At 35.4% G+C, this 18,108-nt stretch overlaps 1 protein-coding gene across 1 annotated transcript in view; it reads left to right on the top strand.

The window, feature by feature from the left end:
* Positions 1 to 464: 464 nt before the first annotated feature.
* HTR3B (5-hydroxytryptamine (serotonin) receptor 3B, ionotropic) overlaps positions 465 to 18,108 on the top strand; it is a 30,855-nt gene continuing 13,211 nt past the window's right edge. Inside the window, exons 1-2 of the mRNA XM_004688839.2 lie at positions 465 to 497; positions 4,649 to 4,809. Of these exons, the coding sequence (XP_004688896.2) occupies positions 485 to 497; positions 4,649 to 4,809 (174 nt within the window). The 5' untranslated portion in view covers positions 465 to 484. The remainder of the gene's footprint in view (positions 498 to 4,648; positions 4,810 to 18,108) is intronic.

The raw sequence follows: 18,108 nt of genomic DNA, 5'->3' as shown, positions 1-18,108 counted from the left end.
CCAATAACCATCGTCAAATGCTGAAGATGTTAATGTATAAGTCTGATTTAAAACAGCTATTTGGATTTCAATTATTAATGAAATTAGTGTCCTGAATGTCAGCAAGAGCATTGCCTTAGGTAAAAGCTGTTAAGGAAATCATATTAGTATGGAATTTCCTTTCCTTAGGGGCTCCTCTTAGATTCTATTATTCACTTAGCTATCTTCGGCCAGGGAAATTGAAATGTTGGTCATGATCTGGGGCAGAACCAAATGGAGAAGCTAAAGGATATTGTCATGGTATCAATTCCAAATCATCTGTGTGGTGCTGGTATTGTCTTCATCCTGTTTAGTGTTTACAAAACAGCATGAGCCAGGACAGCATAAAGTGGCAAACAGAGACCAGAGAGGAGAGGAGTCCTTTCAAGAAAACCTGAGTGGCCATCTGTCTTACAGGCAAGTTTGCATTAAGGGCGTGATGACTTCTCTGTGGCCCTTCATCCTGATGGCTGCTTCAGGTAAGTCTTGTCAATGATTATATGAGGCATTGTGCTAGGTGACTCTTATGTTTTGTTTACACTATGCTATGTAACTCCACAAATGCTTGTTTCTGCTCATCATCTGTAAAACGCCAGTTCTGTGAACCTACATGGAGACCAATGATTTGTTACGATTTCATTCCTACAGTTATAGGTGCCTAGACATACAGGTTCACACAGTGACACTTTTCACATGTAACTGAAAATATATTGTAAAAATCCAATTATTTAAGAAATTTCTGCCTCTCTAGATATCAGGCTTTCTTTGCTGCAATTTGCTTTGAAAATTGGGCACTTTTTTTCTAGATTTGTTTTTATGTGTGGGTAATAGATTTTTATTATCCAAAATCATCTTTGTTTCTTATAAGCTTTTAGTTGCCCAGAGAAATAATCCCCTGGATACATCATGGCTATAGACACCTGGATGTCATTTTAGAACTAGAGGCTTGCCAGCTAGCTGTGCAGGGTCTGTGTGAGGAATGAGTCTGTCTCTAAAGAAACTATAAGCTATAAGCTTGCATATTTTGAGGGTACAATTCTTCTTTAAAGTTTCCTTTTTCCCTAAATTAAAAAAATAATAATATAATACTTTATTTTTACATCATTTTGTGCATTTTTCCATCTCAGTTGTTAAAGATTCTTTTTTTCCTAAATTTATGGAACTACATCTACATGGTGCCGGTATTAACTCTATTGTATTTAGTAGTATTCAGTAGTAGTATTCTAGTTAGGACACTAAAGATTCTTAGAAGCCATGTACAGATCAAGGATTGGAGTTTATGATGGAGTTTCCCATTAGCCCACTTTTGTGAGAGTTCTAGAGCACTATCTGAATTTTCATTCAAAATATAACTGGAAATAGAATGAGTTGTTTATGAAGATGAGGAAGGAATTTGGTAACCATGAAGCTGGAAATGATTTTTTTATTGAGTAGAGAAGAAAAATAACTACTTATTGTTAAAGTATAAAAACCCTGGATGTTGAACTTAAAGGATAAAAGCATATCTTAATTATAAAAATGAAAACGGAGGAAATTTCATTAAATACTAAATGGGTTTCTTAGCAGAAAATAATTGTGAACATTACTCTAAGTAAGATAAAATAGAAAAATGAAGGTAAGAAAACAGAAGAAATTCTTAATGATGCCGTTTTCTAATGTTTTCTATTATGCTTGATTTTTGCTCTAACTGTGGCAGAAAAAGTGTTTTAATAGTGTCTAATAATCAGTGCTTGAACATAAATCAAGCTGAGAACATTTGTTCCAGAAAAATTTGCCCTTTGGAACTTTTACTCAGTTATTACCAAGATGATTTGTAAATATAAGCCCTGGACTGATCACCAATTCACAGCTGCTCACTGGGGGCTGTGCCTGGGGCTGAAGGGGCCTGGCCGGGAAGCACGACTTAGTACCTGCCCCACTGCTCACCAGCCAGGAAACTCAATTAATCTCATAGATTCAATTTGCTTGTAAGTTAACTGTTTATTTTGTGTATTCATGGAGATCAAATAAGGTAGCATTGTGAAATTGGAAGGTGCAATGCAAATGGAAGATATTATTAACCTGAAAACACACATGCAGAAAATAACCGTGAGCTGTTTCTGCCCAATAATATTCAAGATTAGTTCTTCTCATCAAAGTGCTCAGAATAAGGTGTGACAGAGTAACTCACTCAAACAAGGAAAGTAAAGGAATAATTCTATTGTATACTTATCTTTTTTCATCTCTTTGCCTAAAAGTGTTTTCTGAGCATGTAGCTCAGTCTCTAACACATTCTGCTTTCCAGTTATCTCACAGATGAATTATTTGAAGCTGTTTATTAGCATTCAAAGAGGCTAGAGAGACTTTTCTGTGGGTCTGTTGATGGTTTCCATCAGTGTCTGTTGAAACATCACTGAACTGTGAGTCATTTAGTGCTTGTGTGAATGTCACATTAGCTTTCAAGGGGCATAATTTACTGTTATTTAATGGTCACTTAAATCCTTAATCTCTCTCCTGTAATTGATCTTCCTCTTTGGGCAAATTTGCATTCATAGTAGAAATGTAATTTATTATTTCTTCCCTTTTTAAACAAAGAATTCGTTCTGCCTATAGTTTAAATGCGTTTCCATTTGTGTCTCATTTCTCCTATCATTGCTTGTTTCTCTTTTGTTCCTAATTCTAGCTTCCAGGATTTTCTCTTCTTTTATTATACTTATTTTTTTAAAGATTTATTTATTTATGCATACAGAACTGGGGTACAGGCCAGAGATGCAGGAGCAGTGAGAGGAGTCACCACAGACAGAGTGGGGAGCAGAACAGGCAGATCAATGAAATATACTGCTGAGGGGGTAGGCAAGCGGGTCAGGAGAGGTCTGCCGCTCCATGTGGTCACCTCCGGGCCAGGATGGAGCTCATGCTGACATGGCTTTAGCTTCTTAGTGCTGTGCTTTAACACGCTGTGCCACCAGGGAGGGCCAGATTTTCTTTTTTTACCCAAAACTTTATCATATTCTGAAAATATGTGTTTATCCTTAATATTAATTGTTTCCTGAAAAGATAGCAAAGGGGAATTGGGATCCTTATGAGCAGAGGGTATAGGACACATACACTTGCTACTCAGAATTGTGTGTTAACTCTGTCTCAGGTAGTTTCCTGTATTGCAGCATGCACATGGCAATGTTTCCCCAACTGGGACTTGAATTGGGAGCTTCCAAGCGAGGTCGAAGTGAAGTTACCCAAAGCAAACTTCACAGGAAGAGCACCAAGACCAGCTTTGCTCTGTCCTCTTGACTCCTGTTCCCTGGGGTATGCCAACAAGAAATGGTCTCAGGTAGAGAGATTCACAGCACTTTTTGTGTCAGTCACAGTTCACAAAAACCTTAAAAATGATGCCTGATGCAAGCCACCCACCTTAGTCCTGAACGCCTGACTAGCCAATGTCACTCCAGGCATCCTCCTGGGGGAGTGGTTCAGGAGTTAAAACACTCATTAGATTCTCAGTTCTGATGGCAATGAAAACGAATATTTCACTGCCCACCATGAGCCTGGAACTGCACCTCGAGCTTCGTGGTTAGCAAGTTGCTCATACTGACATTGATAAATCACAGAAACTGCTGCCTGTGGCGGCAAGTGACGTGACATCATTCAGGAAGAAATGGGTATAAACAGGATTGTCACACTGGGAGAAGATATCTCATTTACAGTTTCCTGCTGAATCCCACATACCTTCAGCAGCTCATCACAATAACCCTCGAAACCACTGAGAGCAGAGGGAAAATCATGCACAGGCCCCTCCAGATAGATTTCACTCACGCACTGTGGCAAGAGGTGTGCAATTTGTTGCAGTCCAATAAGAAGGCGAAGCTTTGAATCCCCCAAGGGTTGGAAAAGCTTCTGAACAAAATATCTTTTTGCTATTCAGAGAAAGCCCTCACAAATTTGTCACTTCCAATTGTTAGTGCTCATTTTTCTAGCTCCCTCCTCTTTCCTTCCCTTACCTCAACACCAATCACTGCTTTTCTACACATCAGGATGCTTGGGTCAGAGGGAATGGCTGTCCTTGGAACCAGAGAGAATTTCCCCAAAACAAAGATCTCATTTTCTGACCAGAGCATTTTATTTACAGATAGACTGAATGAGAAAGGATTTTTTTTTTTTGTATGGTATCTCACTTATTTCACTTCTTAGAAATGTGCACAGATCTTTGGGGGCACCAATTTGCCCATGTTTCTGCTTGGTTTTCTGTTTAATTGTAGAATTATAAATGGAAAATCAAAAGAAAAATCCACAGGGGAAATTAAGTCTGGGCTAAGTGTCTATGAAGGTTTCCTCTATGTACGGGAGGGGGTGATAAAGGGATAAAGAAAGATGCTGTCTCTCACATGTGCGATTGCTATAAAGACAGAATTGTAGGCCCAGCTGACATCTTTGAAGATGTGGCTGATTCCAGTGAGATGAGCACTTGGGCCCTCAGCTGACTTTAAATACCTGTCTACCTGAAAGCCTACCAGGTGTGGGCTGTGTACTTAAGCAAATTCGGGTAAGCTGAAAACTACATTCTGCCAGCAGTACCACGTCCTGAACAGTCTGAAATCTAGAGATGCTAAATTCCTCCTATTTTTATCCTCATAATGAAAGTTTTCTCTTCTAGGAATCCAAGCCATAGATACACCTCATCCCAGGAATTCGGCTCGGTATCATCTCACCCAGCAGCTATTACAGAACTATCATAAGGAAGTGAGGCCAGTTCATGATTGGACTGAGGCTACTACTGTCTACCTGGATGTTTCTTTCCGTGCTGTCCTGGACGTGGTAAGGATCCTCTTACCCTCTCCCAGTGCCCTTAGCCTTTTGTGAAACTCCACTATTATGCAGGCGCCTAGGAGGAGTGTTCTTGAGTCTAGTTGAGCTGGTTGGGAAGTGGTACTGGACTCATTTTAGCAGTGAGCATAAAGTAAAATATTAATTAAGCAAATCATGCTCTCTAGTTCCCATGTTGTGAGGGTCAGGTAACTAGGCCTGACCTAGGTACCTAGGAAAATAGAAGTAAGATGCTGTGCTCATATTACATGTTTTATGAGCATAAAGATAAAGTAATAAGTATTTTTTTATGGTTCATATTTTTTAGTAATAATAGTGGATTTTGGAAAATATCTACCTTTTATTGTCTGAAATTTTGAAAAGAGGGAAAACTGCCTTGGCGTCTAGGGTCTGTAAGGGACTTTATGCCTAAGGTGCTTGGTGGAAGAGTTGCTTGTATTTTTTACCACCATGTATGAAAAATAGGTTTCATGGGAATTAAGTGGAAAATGCATACAAACAGGTAGAAGTCTTAGTGAGCCCTCAGTATGTGATGACCTCAATGACTATTTCTGCTTTCCTTTTCCACTTTTTCTTGATTTCAGTTTTCAATATGATTAGGTCATAAAATTTATATTTTATTCTCTTAAAGCACTTTTTATTGAATTTGCTAGTTTTAAATTGTTAAGTTTACTTCTCAAAACTTTTTTAAAATTTTATTTTTATTAATTTATACATGGAAGAACTGGGCTGTAGGCCAGAGGTTCAGGGAGTATGTGTGAGAGGATTCGACAGAGACAGAGTGGGGAGCAGAACTGGCAATCTCCTGCGCTGTATGCATATTAGCCCGCTGGCCAGGGATCGAACTCAGGTCACAGGGATAGCACTGAGACTGAACCCCTATGCCACCAGTGAGTCCTCAAAACTTTTTTAAATTGAGGAACAAAATACATGTATTGATGTGTGCAGGTCTTAAATTCCAACTGAACATAGACTGTGTGGAGCTGTAGAATTCATACCCTCATTAGTATGTCAGACTTTTCCATCACCTCCCAGAGAGAGCCTTCACTTCCTTGTCAGTCAATTTCCATCCTCTCCCCCTACAGAGACAACTATTGTTTCAGTTTCTTTCAACATACTTTATTTTTGCCGGTTCTAGAACTTCCTATGACTGAAGTTATATAGTGACTAGGTGTTTCACTTGATGTAGTGTCTTTGACACACTACATATCTGCAGCTTTCCCTCTTTATCAGTGAGTAGTATTCAGTTACAGATAAGCCATACTTTTTCATCCCTGCCCTGTTGACAAACATTTGGGTTGTTTCTACTTTTACGTTATTAGGGATAATACTACCATAAATATTCCCATGGACATCTTTTCATGTACATATGAAAACATAGGTTTTGCCTAGGTAAAACCTGTAAGTGAAATGACTGAGACGACAGACAGGCATACTACTCCCCCACAAAATAAGAGGTCAGACTAGTAAGCACTAGTGGTATTTTATTGTGGTTTTACTTTAAATTTCTCTGATGATTAATAATTTGGAGATACTTTTCGTAGGCTACTTTTACATATCTTTTTTTTTTAATTTTTTAAGATTTTTTTTTAACGATTTATTTATTTGTGCATACAGAACTGGGGTACAGGCCACAGGCTCAGGAGCGGTGAGAGGCTTCACCAGAGACAGAGTGGGGAACAGAACAGGCAGATCGATGAAGTACACTGCAGAAGGGAGCAGCGGGTGGGCCAGGAGAGGTCTGCCACACCATGTGGTCACCTCCGGGGCAGGCGGGAATCGAACTCATGCAGAATTGGCTCCAGATTCTCAGTGCTGTGCTTTAACCCACTGAGCCACCAGGGAGGGCCTACTTTTACATATCTTTGTGAAGAATCTGTTTGAGTCTTTCCCTAGGTGTTTTTTTTTTTTTTTTTTTGTAATTGGGTTTTTGGTCTCTTTACTACAAGATTTATATATTTTAGATATATTCTGGACACAAGTTCTTTCTTAGATATGTGCTGCAAAATAGGGTGGGGGTAGTAGGACCTTCTGTTTCAGGAGAATAATTCCTGGCTATCGCGCTGTCAATAGCACAACTCACACAGTCATGTAATTTAATGTGCAGTTTGGAAAGCACATAGGCATCAAAGACACTCACTTCAAATATGTCCCTGTCTGTGGCAGCCTCCACTGTGCTTCAAATGATAAACTTCCTAATGTTCTTGACCATGCATCGGGCACAGTTGGTGCAGTGAATAGGCTGTATGTGGTTGTGACACTTTTTGGCAGGGCAGTTATTCCTTCTTTTTATGGTCATCTTAGAATCAAGGACCCAAGAGAGCCGAAGCCCATCTTTTAAATCTAGTCTCTTCTCTCTACCCCTAGTCCCTAGGAACCATGGATCTTATTTTTTCTCACTATGGTCTTACCTTTCCAGAATGCTAGATAAATGTAATCATAAAGCATTTTACCCTTAGTTTTGTTTTGTTTTGTTTTGTTTTGTTTTTTACTTCTTTCACTTAGCACAATGCCCTTTGTGAGATTCATCCTTGTTAAATTCTTGCATCTATCAGAGATACTGCACTTAATTTATTTACCAGTTTTTGTATATGAGGATTGTTCCCAGTTTGGGACAATTATGAATAAAGCTTCAATACATATTACATGTGTTTTCTTCTCTTAGATAAATACTTAGGTGTGAGATTGCTATATTATATATGTTTAATTTTATAAAAACTGTCAAACTTTTGTAAAGTGGCAATATTATGTTGCATTCTCTCTCAAACAAGTGAAAGTTTCAGTTCCTCTGTAATATAATGCTAGCATTTGATATTGTCAGTCTTTTAAAATTGGTAAATAAAGTACAGTACAGCTGATATGTGCTATTTCAGTAGATATGTGGTGGCATCTCAATGAAGTTTGAGCATTTCTTTCATTAAAGTCTGATAATTTAGAGCATTTTTTCAAATGCTAATTTGTCAACTTTATGCCTTGTGTCTTTATGCTTTGGGTTTGGGTCTTTTTCTGGACTCCATTAAATTCATGTGTTTCTCCTGACACCAATACACTGTTGCAGTTCCTGTAGCAGTAAAGACAGCTTGAGATTGAACAACATTAGTCTTCTAGGCTTGTTCTTGTTTCAGATCCATCTTGATTCTTTTAGACCTTTTACATTTTTATATAAGCTTTAGAATTGGTTTATCCGTTTCTATGAAAACATTGTTGACGTTGATATTGTTATTGGGGCTGTATCAAATCTTTAGATAAATTTGAGGAGAATGAGCCTCATGACAATAGGCTTCCAATCCATAAACACAGTGTAGTTCTCTATTTGCTTAGTTCTTTAATTTCATCATAACATTTTGTAGTTTTTGGTGTTTTGCACATATTTAATTTATTCCTAAGTATTTCATATTGTGATGCATTATAAATGGCATTTTAAATTTGAATCTGTTTGTTGCTAGTATCCACAAAAACAACTAATTTGTACTTACTGGCCTTGGGTCCCTTAACTCTGACATCTTCTATTTGTTTTAGAGGTTTTTGGTAGATTCTTTCAGGTTTTTTTTTTTTTTAATTGAAATAGCATTGCATCTTTCAGATTATCTATGTAAATGAACATAATAAATACAGCTTTACTACTTTCTTTCTAATCCTTATTCCTTTTATTGCCTGTTTCAGTGGCACAAACCTCCAGTATAGTATTGAACAAAGAGTGTATTGTTATATAAATATCAATAAAAAGCATTTGATAGAACTGTTAAAATCTTTTATGGCTTTTAAACTTTTTGTTGAGTTGTTATATTAATTTCATAGAGAAAAGTGTCAAAATCCCCAGCTATACTAGTGATTTGTCTGTTTTCTGCTCTCTTAGTACAGTTAGGATGATATGTCTCCTTAATGACATATCCTTTTATCACGAATGCCTTTCTTTTTCTTGAAGGTTTTCTTATGCTCATTTTTTCTATATAAATTACCATTTTTTTCAATCTGCCTGTGACATTGTATTCTAAGTCATTTTTGGAAATTTTTAGTTGGGTCTTGTACTTTTTAAAGAACTTTTATTTTGAAATAATTATACATGTACAAGAAATTGCAAATAAATTTACAAGGAAGTTTTGTACAACATCACCTAACTAATCTCTCCCTCAATATAAAAATCTTGCATAAATATAGTATAGTATCAATATTAGAATATTGACAATTTACAGAGCTTAATCATATTTTCCTAGTTTTATGTGTACTTATTTGTGTGTGTGAGTAGTACCATGTGATTTCATCAGATGTGTAGGTTTGTGGAACCATCACCATAGGGCTCTCTGGTACTGTCCTTTTATAACCACAACAATTTCTCTTCTCAGTTCTCTAACCCCTGGCAAATAATAACACTCCTTCATCTTTATAATATCATTTCAAGAATATTAAACAAAATGGAATCATAAAGTATGTTACTTTTCAGATCAGCTTTATTGTTCAATATCATCGAAGTTGTGTGTATCAAGTAGTTCCTCCTTTATACTGTTTAGTAGTAGTCTGAGATTTTGCTCTTTTAATCTGCCAATTATGCATTTTGATTGAAGTTTTCTGTCTGTTTAATAATACCATCTTTCTATTTGTTTTCTAGTTGTCCCATCTTTTTTTTTTATTCTTATCCTGCCTTATTTTTGGTAAATTAATTTTGAAAAAATATTCTTAGTTTCTCTAATGATTTTATTTTTTAGCTATCCTGTTTGAATTAATTTTTAGATGTTATTTTGGGGATTTCTTTATTCACAATGAACTTAATACTTAAGATTATTATTATTGCATATCACATAAAATAAACTAGTCTATAAAGAACTATAACTTTATGTGGTAATGGATGTTAGCTAGACTTAAATGATGATCATTTCATAATATATATAAATATTGTGAGGGTGATTGAAAGCTGATATATTTGTTGAAGTAGCCACTGAACTAAAGCCAATTTGATATGAAATATCAAGTCACTGTGGTGTACACCTAAAACTAATATAATGTTACATGTCAATCATATCACAATACAAAAAATTAAATCCTGGAACAGTAAAATTGCATTCATCCATCTCCTGTCCTTTGTACTACTTATCTCTTCATTTTCTTTACACCTGTATCTACTATATAATCCATAATACCATATTGTTAGTTTTAATATATTTGGTTAAAATAAGTTTATATCATAAAGAGGTGTTTTCTTATGTTGACAGCATAGTGTTATTTTGTGAATCATAGAGCTGGGTTTGGTTTTTTTGCTGTTGTTTTTATTGACCACTAGGTATCAATACTGATGAAAAGTAATTTAGAGTTGAAAGTATAATTGTTATAACAATATTTAAATTATTTTTGTCTGAGGCAAAATTTTACTTCAGCACAATTTTCCTTCAACTTGAATAAACCTTAGTCATTGCTTCTTCATATTTAAATGTACACAAAAATTTTAGCAGCCAGTTTAAGTTTTTAGCAACTAACCCCTTTTAGCAATTAATTTAATTTTCTTCAGCTTTATTTTCTCACTCACACTAAAGTATACTAGGCCTAAAATTTTAGTAAGTAATGTTTTTAAAAATGCCAGAAATTTGCCTTGAAGCATGAAAAAAATGCCATGAAATGCCTATCTCTATACCAAAAGGCCTAGTTGTACACAAAACTCCAGTGAAAAATGCCTTTAAATTGCTTTCTTTTATTGTTATTATTTATTAGTTGTTGTTGAAGTCTTATTGTTTTATAGCCTCGGTAGTGTTTTGACAGTATAGAATCTACCCTGTCAGGTATAGTTACCATAACACTCCCACCACAAAATACCTACTGTCTGCACCATACTTCAGAAAACAAAAAATACTGGATATTGAACTAGAATTCTGAAACTTAATTTCCTGTCGCTATATATTCACCTATGTAAGAGATATTGGTTCTTACTACTTAGTTGTGCATGAGTTATTATTACTGGATTATGTGAAGTGTTATTTCTTTGTCCAATGGGAAGTGTGCCTGTTGAATAGACAAATGGTATGAACTATGGCACGTGAAGCCCGAGGGCAGAGATACATAATCAACCTTGAGTAAAGAGTTAAAACCACTTTGGCCGTCTCCATCCTTCTACTTTCTTACTTCATATTGATTAAGATAAAGTGTAATTGGAGGCTCATTTGGAGGTAAATATAGAAAAGGAGTAAAGTCTTTATATTAAAATCTTCCCTTGGGAAACCTGTCTCAGATTGAAATTTTTAAGCTAACTTTTGTTACTCTGATAAAAGAAAATAAAATCAGATTTCTTATAATAGGTAAGTAGAATATCATTATTGTTCTTAAATGTATTTTCCCACTTTTGTTGCATGTATTATTTTTTAGTAGAACATGTTAATTTTTAGTAGAACATGTTAGATATATCTCGGGTAGAGCAAATTTTCCTTCAAAAATCTGAAAAAAAAAATTATATTTTATTCCTGTAGTTTTATTCCTAGCTGCTGTCTTAACCTTGTCTTAACCTTGCAGTCAATACCATCATGAACTTCTCATTTCTCATTTCCTGCCTATATATGATTCATTCTATTTCTGCCACTGATTGTCTTCTTCATTTTCCCTCTACAAAATATTGTTTCTCTAAAACTTTAGTCCCTATAAGAAATTTCTCACAATTCTCCAAGCTGACAATATTATCTCCTTCCTTTAAATCCATTGAAGTCTTGTATTTCTTAATGCAGATAATCACCTGCTAAAATGTCATATACCCTAATTTGTTAAAAAGCTACTTGAAGGAAGGCATTTCTTATTCATATTCACAGTTTTCACAGTATGGAACACAGTATATCTTACTTTAAAGATACTTCATAGAGATTTGTCTGATTCATTAATTAAACTATGTAAGTATCTGTTCTAGGATTGTCTTTAGGAATGAATTAGTCTAAGATGCTGGCAAATGCCCCTGTTGCATTCCGGCAGACTAAGTTCGTTCCAGAGGCAGGATCAGTTTTAAAAGTCTGAATAAAATTGCTCATAGAGTCTGCTCAGATAAGGACACTCCCAGTGTGGATAGATAACTTGTTGGAAGCATTTCTGCTAACAGCTGAGCTGCTGGCAACTTTTGTTTGCAAGAAGAGCTTTCAGCCCAGCTTTCAAGGCACCTCACTTCCATTATAATGTTTTGCCTCCTGCTTTGTTTATATGAAAGACTACAGTCTGGTCTTAGAATTTCTGGGTATTATGAGTACCTTAGGGAAATCTGATTATAGAGATAATCTACTCAACAGTGAAGAGTCTCAATTTGTTTCTATTGAGTTTTGTCAATTCCGAATCCCAGATACCTTTGTATTCCAGTCCATTGACTAGAGCCTACCAGCCAGACGTTGAGGCATCTGTTTCTATAGTCTTCAGAACTGGGAAAGATAAATAAGAATGTGCGGGAATTATCTGTATATTTGCTAACCACCAATTTAGATCTAAATAGACTCCCTCTGTTAGGAAGACTAATGAATTCCAATTCTCTGAAATATCCTTTGCTTTTAACAAGCAAGATGGAAGGTATCTAAAGAAAAGGAGTGAGAGATACACAGAGTGAAAAGCTGTGAATAATGCCACCAGAGAACCAATTATGTTCACCAGCTGGCATTGAGAAAGTTGCTTCCTTTGACAAAAAAAGATTTCAGTTTTAGCTTCAAACTCCTTTTTGACATTGTATTCTCTAAGACCAAATGACAAATTCTCCCAATCACCCCCATAAGATGTTAGGAAAAAATGAACACTTGTACATGTAATCATGACAAAACAATGGATGAAAAGAGAAAAACTAAAGTAGCAACTTGGCAGTTCATAAGAATCAGCTGGATATATGAGAGTCAAAGTGAAACATCAAAAATATGGAGACACTCTCCCAAGCAACATGCCTGAGTTAGCAAGATCCATTCATATCTCTGCTTGCAGTGATACTGTCAGGACGTTGCATAGATGTAAAAGTATATTTGTAGTGAAAGAATAGTTAACAGCTGTTTTTTCTAGTAAGATAAATTGTGTTTTAGATACACAATTTGTGGGGAACTCTTATAAGATTGCAACCAATCTTATAACTGAGTCTTTTGTCCTGCAGTGGGTGAGACATGATCTATTTCAGGATCTCACAGCTGATAAAACTTGGAAGGTAGTTCATCACCTAACCCTGACCTCCTCAATAGAGGTCACTGCCAGAACCCCTGCAGAATCTATCTTGACTGGGAGTCCTCTCTGTATCTCCCTCAAGATGTTCCTAGGGGAAATATACTTGTGAATTCAGTCTTTTATTTTGTATACTGCCTTAAATCCTATCTTTTCCAAGTATCTATGTGAAGTCCATAAAAATCTGTAGAACAGATTGACTCAGACTGGCTTTTGCTGAGTCACGAGAACAGGGCTTGCATATCTGCTCACAATACTTTATTCTTTCTCAAGGTACTGAAGAAATCTTACTCACCAGCAACTTGCTTTTCTTGACTGGGGGGACTTTAACCTGGAAAGCTGTTGTTTTCTCTTTCAAATGATGTATGGCCGGTGTGCCACACAATTCCAAGCACACCATCTGCATGGATGAAGTATCAAAGGCATCTCTATACCTTTCACCCAACCTGGGTTTTTCAGAGTGGTAACCTTGACTTGATGCACAAGAATTTATTTTTTCTGTGATGTCATAATTGCCTGATTAAATAATTTAATATTCACTGTTCAGGGGTGGGAAATGGAAATTTGTTTGTTTTTATGCCATGAACTTCCCAAATTCTTTTATCTTACTAAAATTTGGTATTGTACTAAATAGTTTAAAAAAATACTCATTAGATTTGATCCTAAGTCAGCAGCATTTTATTTCCTATGCCTTCATCTTAAATTTTTCATTCCTCTGGTTTTCTTCTAAGGCTGCAGTTTTTAGTGATGAATTGCATGGAAAGGAATGGAAAACATGAGTTCAATGAGAATTCATCAGTAGTTTGCCTTACTTACAAACTTCCTAAAAGTATCTTTTTAAGTTCCCTTTTCCTTTCTTTTGTTTAAATATCAGTTTTATTAATATGTAATTTATTAAAATGTAAATTTTAAAGTATACAATTCAGTATTGTGTGTGTGTGTATTCACAGTTACTCAGTCATCACACTACCTGATTTCAGAAGATTTCATTATTTCAAAAAGAAAACCCCATACCATTTTCAGTTGGCAACCCTCACCCTCTACCCCCACCAAACCAAGGCAAACAGAAATGTAATTTTTGTCTCCATAGATTTGCTTATTCTAGATGTTTCAAGTAAGTGGGGTTATGCAATAAATGGCCTCTTAACTGGTTCCTTCCACTTAGTACAATGCTCTGAAGGTTCATCCATGTTGTATATCTATAAGTATTTCATTACTTTCAAAAAAATTTATATGTCTATTTACATTATTGTTCTTTTATAACAATGTTTACTCTCCCTTCTCCCTTCCCCCTCCTGTCATCGCCATAGCCCCCCATATTCGTCCCTCCTTCTGATCCCTCTCTGTTCCCCTCCCCTGTAGGATCTCTATGGTTTATAATTGTCTGTTTGTATTGTTTTGTTGTGTTTCGTATTGTAATAACAATACAACCCCCACCCCCCACCCCCGTCTTACTTGGTTCTCTTAAATTCCTCTTATAAATGAAACCATTCAATATTTTTCTTCTGACTTGTTTCACTGAGCATAATCCTTTCCAGCTCCATCCATGTTGCTGCAAATGGCATGAGTTTATCTTTTCTGGTTGCTGAATCTTATTATACACACACACACACACACACACACACACACACACACACTACATCTTCTTGATCCAGTCATCTAGTTTTGGGCATTTGGGTTGTTTCCAGGATTTACCTATTGTAAGTAGTGCTGCAATAAGCATAGGGGTGCATGTATATTTTTGAATTAATGTTTTTGTGTCCTTTGGGTAGATCCCTGGGAGTGGAATTGCAGGGCCATATGGTAGATCATATTTCATTACTTTTAATTGATGAGTAATATTTAATGTATATACCACATTTTATTTAGCAGTTCATCAGTTGGTAGACATTTGTTTTATTCCCTCTTTTTTCCTACTATGAAAAATGTAACTAGGAACATTCCTGTACAGTTTTCTTCGTAGATATGAGAACTTACGTTTTAAATTCTCTTGGCTGGATACATTCAATCCTCTCGATTATATACTTAGGACAGAATGCTGAATCATGGTAACTCTGTGTTTAACTTTTTGAGGAACTATCAGAATGTTTTTGCAAAGTGGCTATACTGTTTTATCATCCTGTTAGCATGTATGAAGTTTCCAATTTCTTTACTTCCTCATCAACACTTGCTATTTTCTGATTTTTCATTTTAGCCACCCTATTGGGATGAAGTGGTTTCTCATTGTGGTTTTGATTTTCATTTTCCTAATCATTAATAAGGTTGAGCATCTTTCTATCTGCATATTGTATATCTCTTTTAGAGAAATATCCAAGTTCTTTTCTCATTTTAGAACATTTTTTTTTTTGCGTAGTAAAATACATGTTAACATAAAATTTGTCATCTTAACCATTTTTTAAGCATTCAATTCAATGCCATTCAGTGTGTTTTAATTGTACAATCATCATTACTGTTCATTTCCAGACCTCTTTACATTTTGTAGAACTGAAGCACTGTACCCATTAAACAATAACAATTTCTCTTACCCTGACAACCACCATTTTCCTTTTTGTCTACATTAATTTGACTTCCTAGGTACCTAATATAAGTGGAATCATCTAGTATTTGTCCTTTTGTGACTGACAATCTTATTTAATATAATGTCCTCAAGGTTCATCTATGTTGTAACATATGTCGAAATGTGTTTTCTTCCTCAAGCTGAAAAATAATATACATATATATGTATACACATACATATATGTGTGTATTACTCTTTGTTTATCCACCTATTGATAGGCACTTGGGTTAGTTCCATCTCTTAACTATTGTGAATAATGCTGCTGAGAACATGGGTGTACAAATATCTGTCAAGTGCCTGCTTTCAATTCTTTTGGGTATATACCAGATGAGTGGATTTGCAGGACCATATGGTAATTCTATTTTTATTTTTATTTTTTTTAGGAATCACCACTCTGCTTTCCATAGCAGCTGCACCATCTTATATTCCCATCAGTAGTGCACAAGTGTTTCAGTTTTTTCACATCCTCATTACACTTGTTATTTTCTGTTTTACTTTTTTTCCCTTAAAGCCGTCCTCAAAGGTAAGGCAAAGTAGACTTTACAATAAAACATTGTTAGAGACATTTGTAAATTCTAAAAGAGATCACTCACAGAGTCATGAGGCAATTTTAAGATTAAATGCACCTAACACAATTGTCTCAAAATTTTATATATGTAAAATAAATTTGAAAGAAGATTTATGAACTCAAGATTTTAACACCTTTCTTGGTAACTAATAGTCAATAAACTAGCAGTAAGAATATAAAATATTTACAGAGTACAAGTAACAAAAAAGAACTAATTGATATAAATTAAACAGCAAATAATAGCAGTACAATCAAACACTCAAAACCACATGGAGTAGTTGCCAAACTAAATCATGTGTAGGGCCTTAAAATAATTCTCAAGAAAATTAGAATAATTTAAATTATACAGAATATGTTCTTTAGCAGTGGAGTTATGCTAGAAATTAGTAAGTGTAGTTAGAAAATTTCCATAAAAAATATAACAGTAGCCATCCTAATAAGTATGAAGTAGTATTTTATTGTGGTTTTGATTTGCATCTCCCTAATGATTAGTGATTGTCCTAGTCAGCTCAGACCCCCATAACAAACACCGTAGATTGAGTGACTTAGCCAACTGAAAATGACTGCTCTTATTTGGAGGCTGGAAAATTGAAGCTCAGAGTTCTTAGCAAAGTTCATGGTGTAGCTTTTCTGCTGTTTCCAGAAGTGACCTACCTATTGTGTCTTTACGTGGAGAAGAGAGAGAAAGATTTTTTTTTCTTCCTCTTCTTTAAAAAAAAAAATCATTTATGTATACAAAGTGGAGTACAGGCCAGAGCTATGGCGGGGGATGTGAGAGAGGATTCACCCAAGACAGAATGGAGTGCAGAATAGGAAGACCTACTGAAATACACTACTGACAAGTAGCGGCTGAGACAGGAGACGTCTGCTGCACCTCCCTGGCCAGGAGTGGCTGTGGGTAGCTTCATTATCCCCTGTGCCACCAGGAAGGGTCCTCGCTTCCTCTTCTGAAGACACCAGTCCTATTGTATTAGAGTCCACACTCGTGATCATATTTAACCTTAATTACCCACTAAACACCCTATCTTCAAATACAATCACAAATGAATTTTGGAAAGGACAATTTGGTGTGTAGCATTGATGTTGAACAACTTTTCATGTGCTCCTTGGTCATAGGTATATCAATTTTGAAGAAGTGTTTATTCACATCTTGTGTACATATTTTAATTGTCTTTATTCTATTTTGAGCATAGGAATTCTTTAAATATTCTGGATATTAGCCCCTTATAAGACATATTAGCCACAATTTTTTTCTTCTAGTCTATGAGTTGCTTTTTCACTCTCTTGATTGTGTCCCTGTTTGCCGATTTTTAAATTGAGCTATTTTTATTGTTCAGTGCAAGAGTTATTTAAATGTTATGGGTATAAGTCCTTTGCCAGATCTGATTTTCTCCTATTATGTGGGTTGTTTTTTTACTTTTTCTTTCTCCCACTGTCAACAAATAGAGCTTTGTTTTTTAAATAATTTTTATAGTAGTAACATCAATTTATAACATTTTATGTTTCAGGGTTACAGCATTATAATTCAACATATGCATTTAATATCATGATCAACCACCAAAATTCTAGTTTGTATTCACTGTCATACATTTGACACCCTTTTCCCATTTCCTCCACCTCTGAACCTCTACATCAATCTGTTCTCTGTATCTAAGAGATTTTTTTTGTTTTACTATATTTTATTTGCTCACTTGCTTTGTTTATTTATGAATGAACTCATACATTGTTTTTATTTCTCCATCTGATTTATTTCATTTAGGATATACACTTAAGATCCCTCTATGTTATCATAAATGGCAAGATTTTGTTTTTCATAGCCAAGTAGTATTCCATCGCATATATGTGTAATTTTCTCTCTTACCGTACATATCACATATATCTTTATCCATTAATCCATCAGTAGGTACTTAGGTTATCTCCATAACTTGGATATTATAAATAATGCTGAAGTGAACATAGGGGTGCAAATATCTCTTCCTGTTTGTGTTATTGTTTTCTTTGAGTAAATACTCAGTAGTGG

Source organism: Condylura cristata, unplaced genomic scaffold (genome assembly GCF_000260355.1).
Source record: "Condylura cristata isolate star-nosed mole 26May11 unplaced genomic scaffold, ConCri1.0 scaffold00025, whole genome shotgun sequence".
Taxonomy (NCBI): domain Eukaryota; kingdom Metazoa; phylum Chordata; class Mammalia; order Eulipotyphla; family Talpidae; genus Condylura; species Condylura cristata.
Note: the sequence above shows the minus strand (reverse complement) of the source record. Positions and strands in the feature narration are given on the sequence as shown.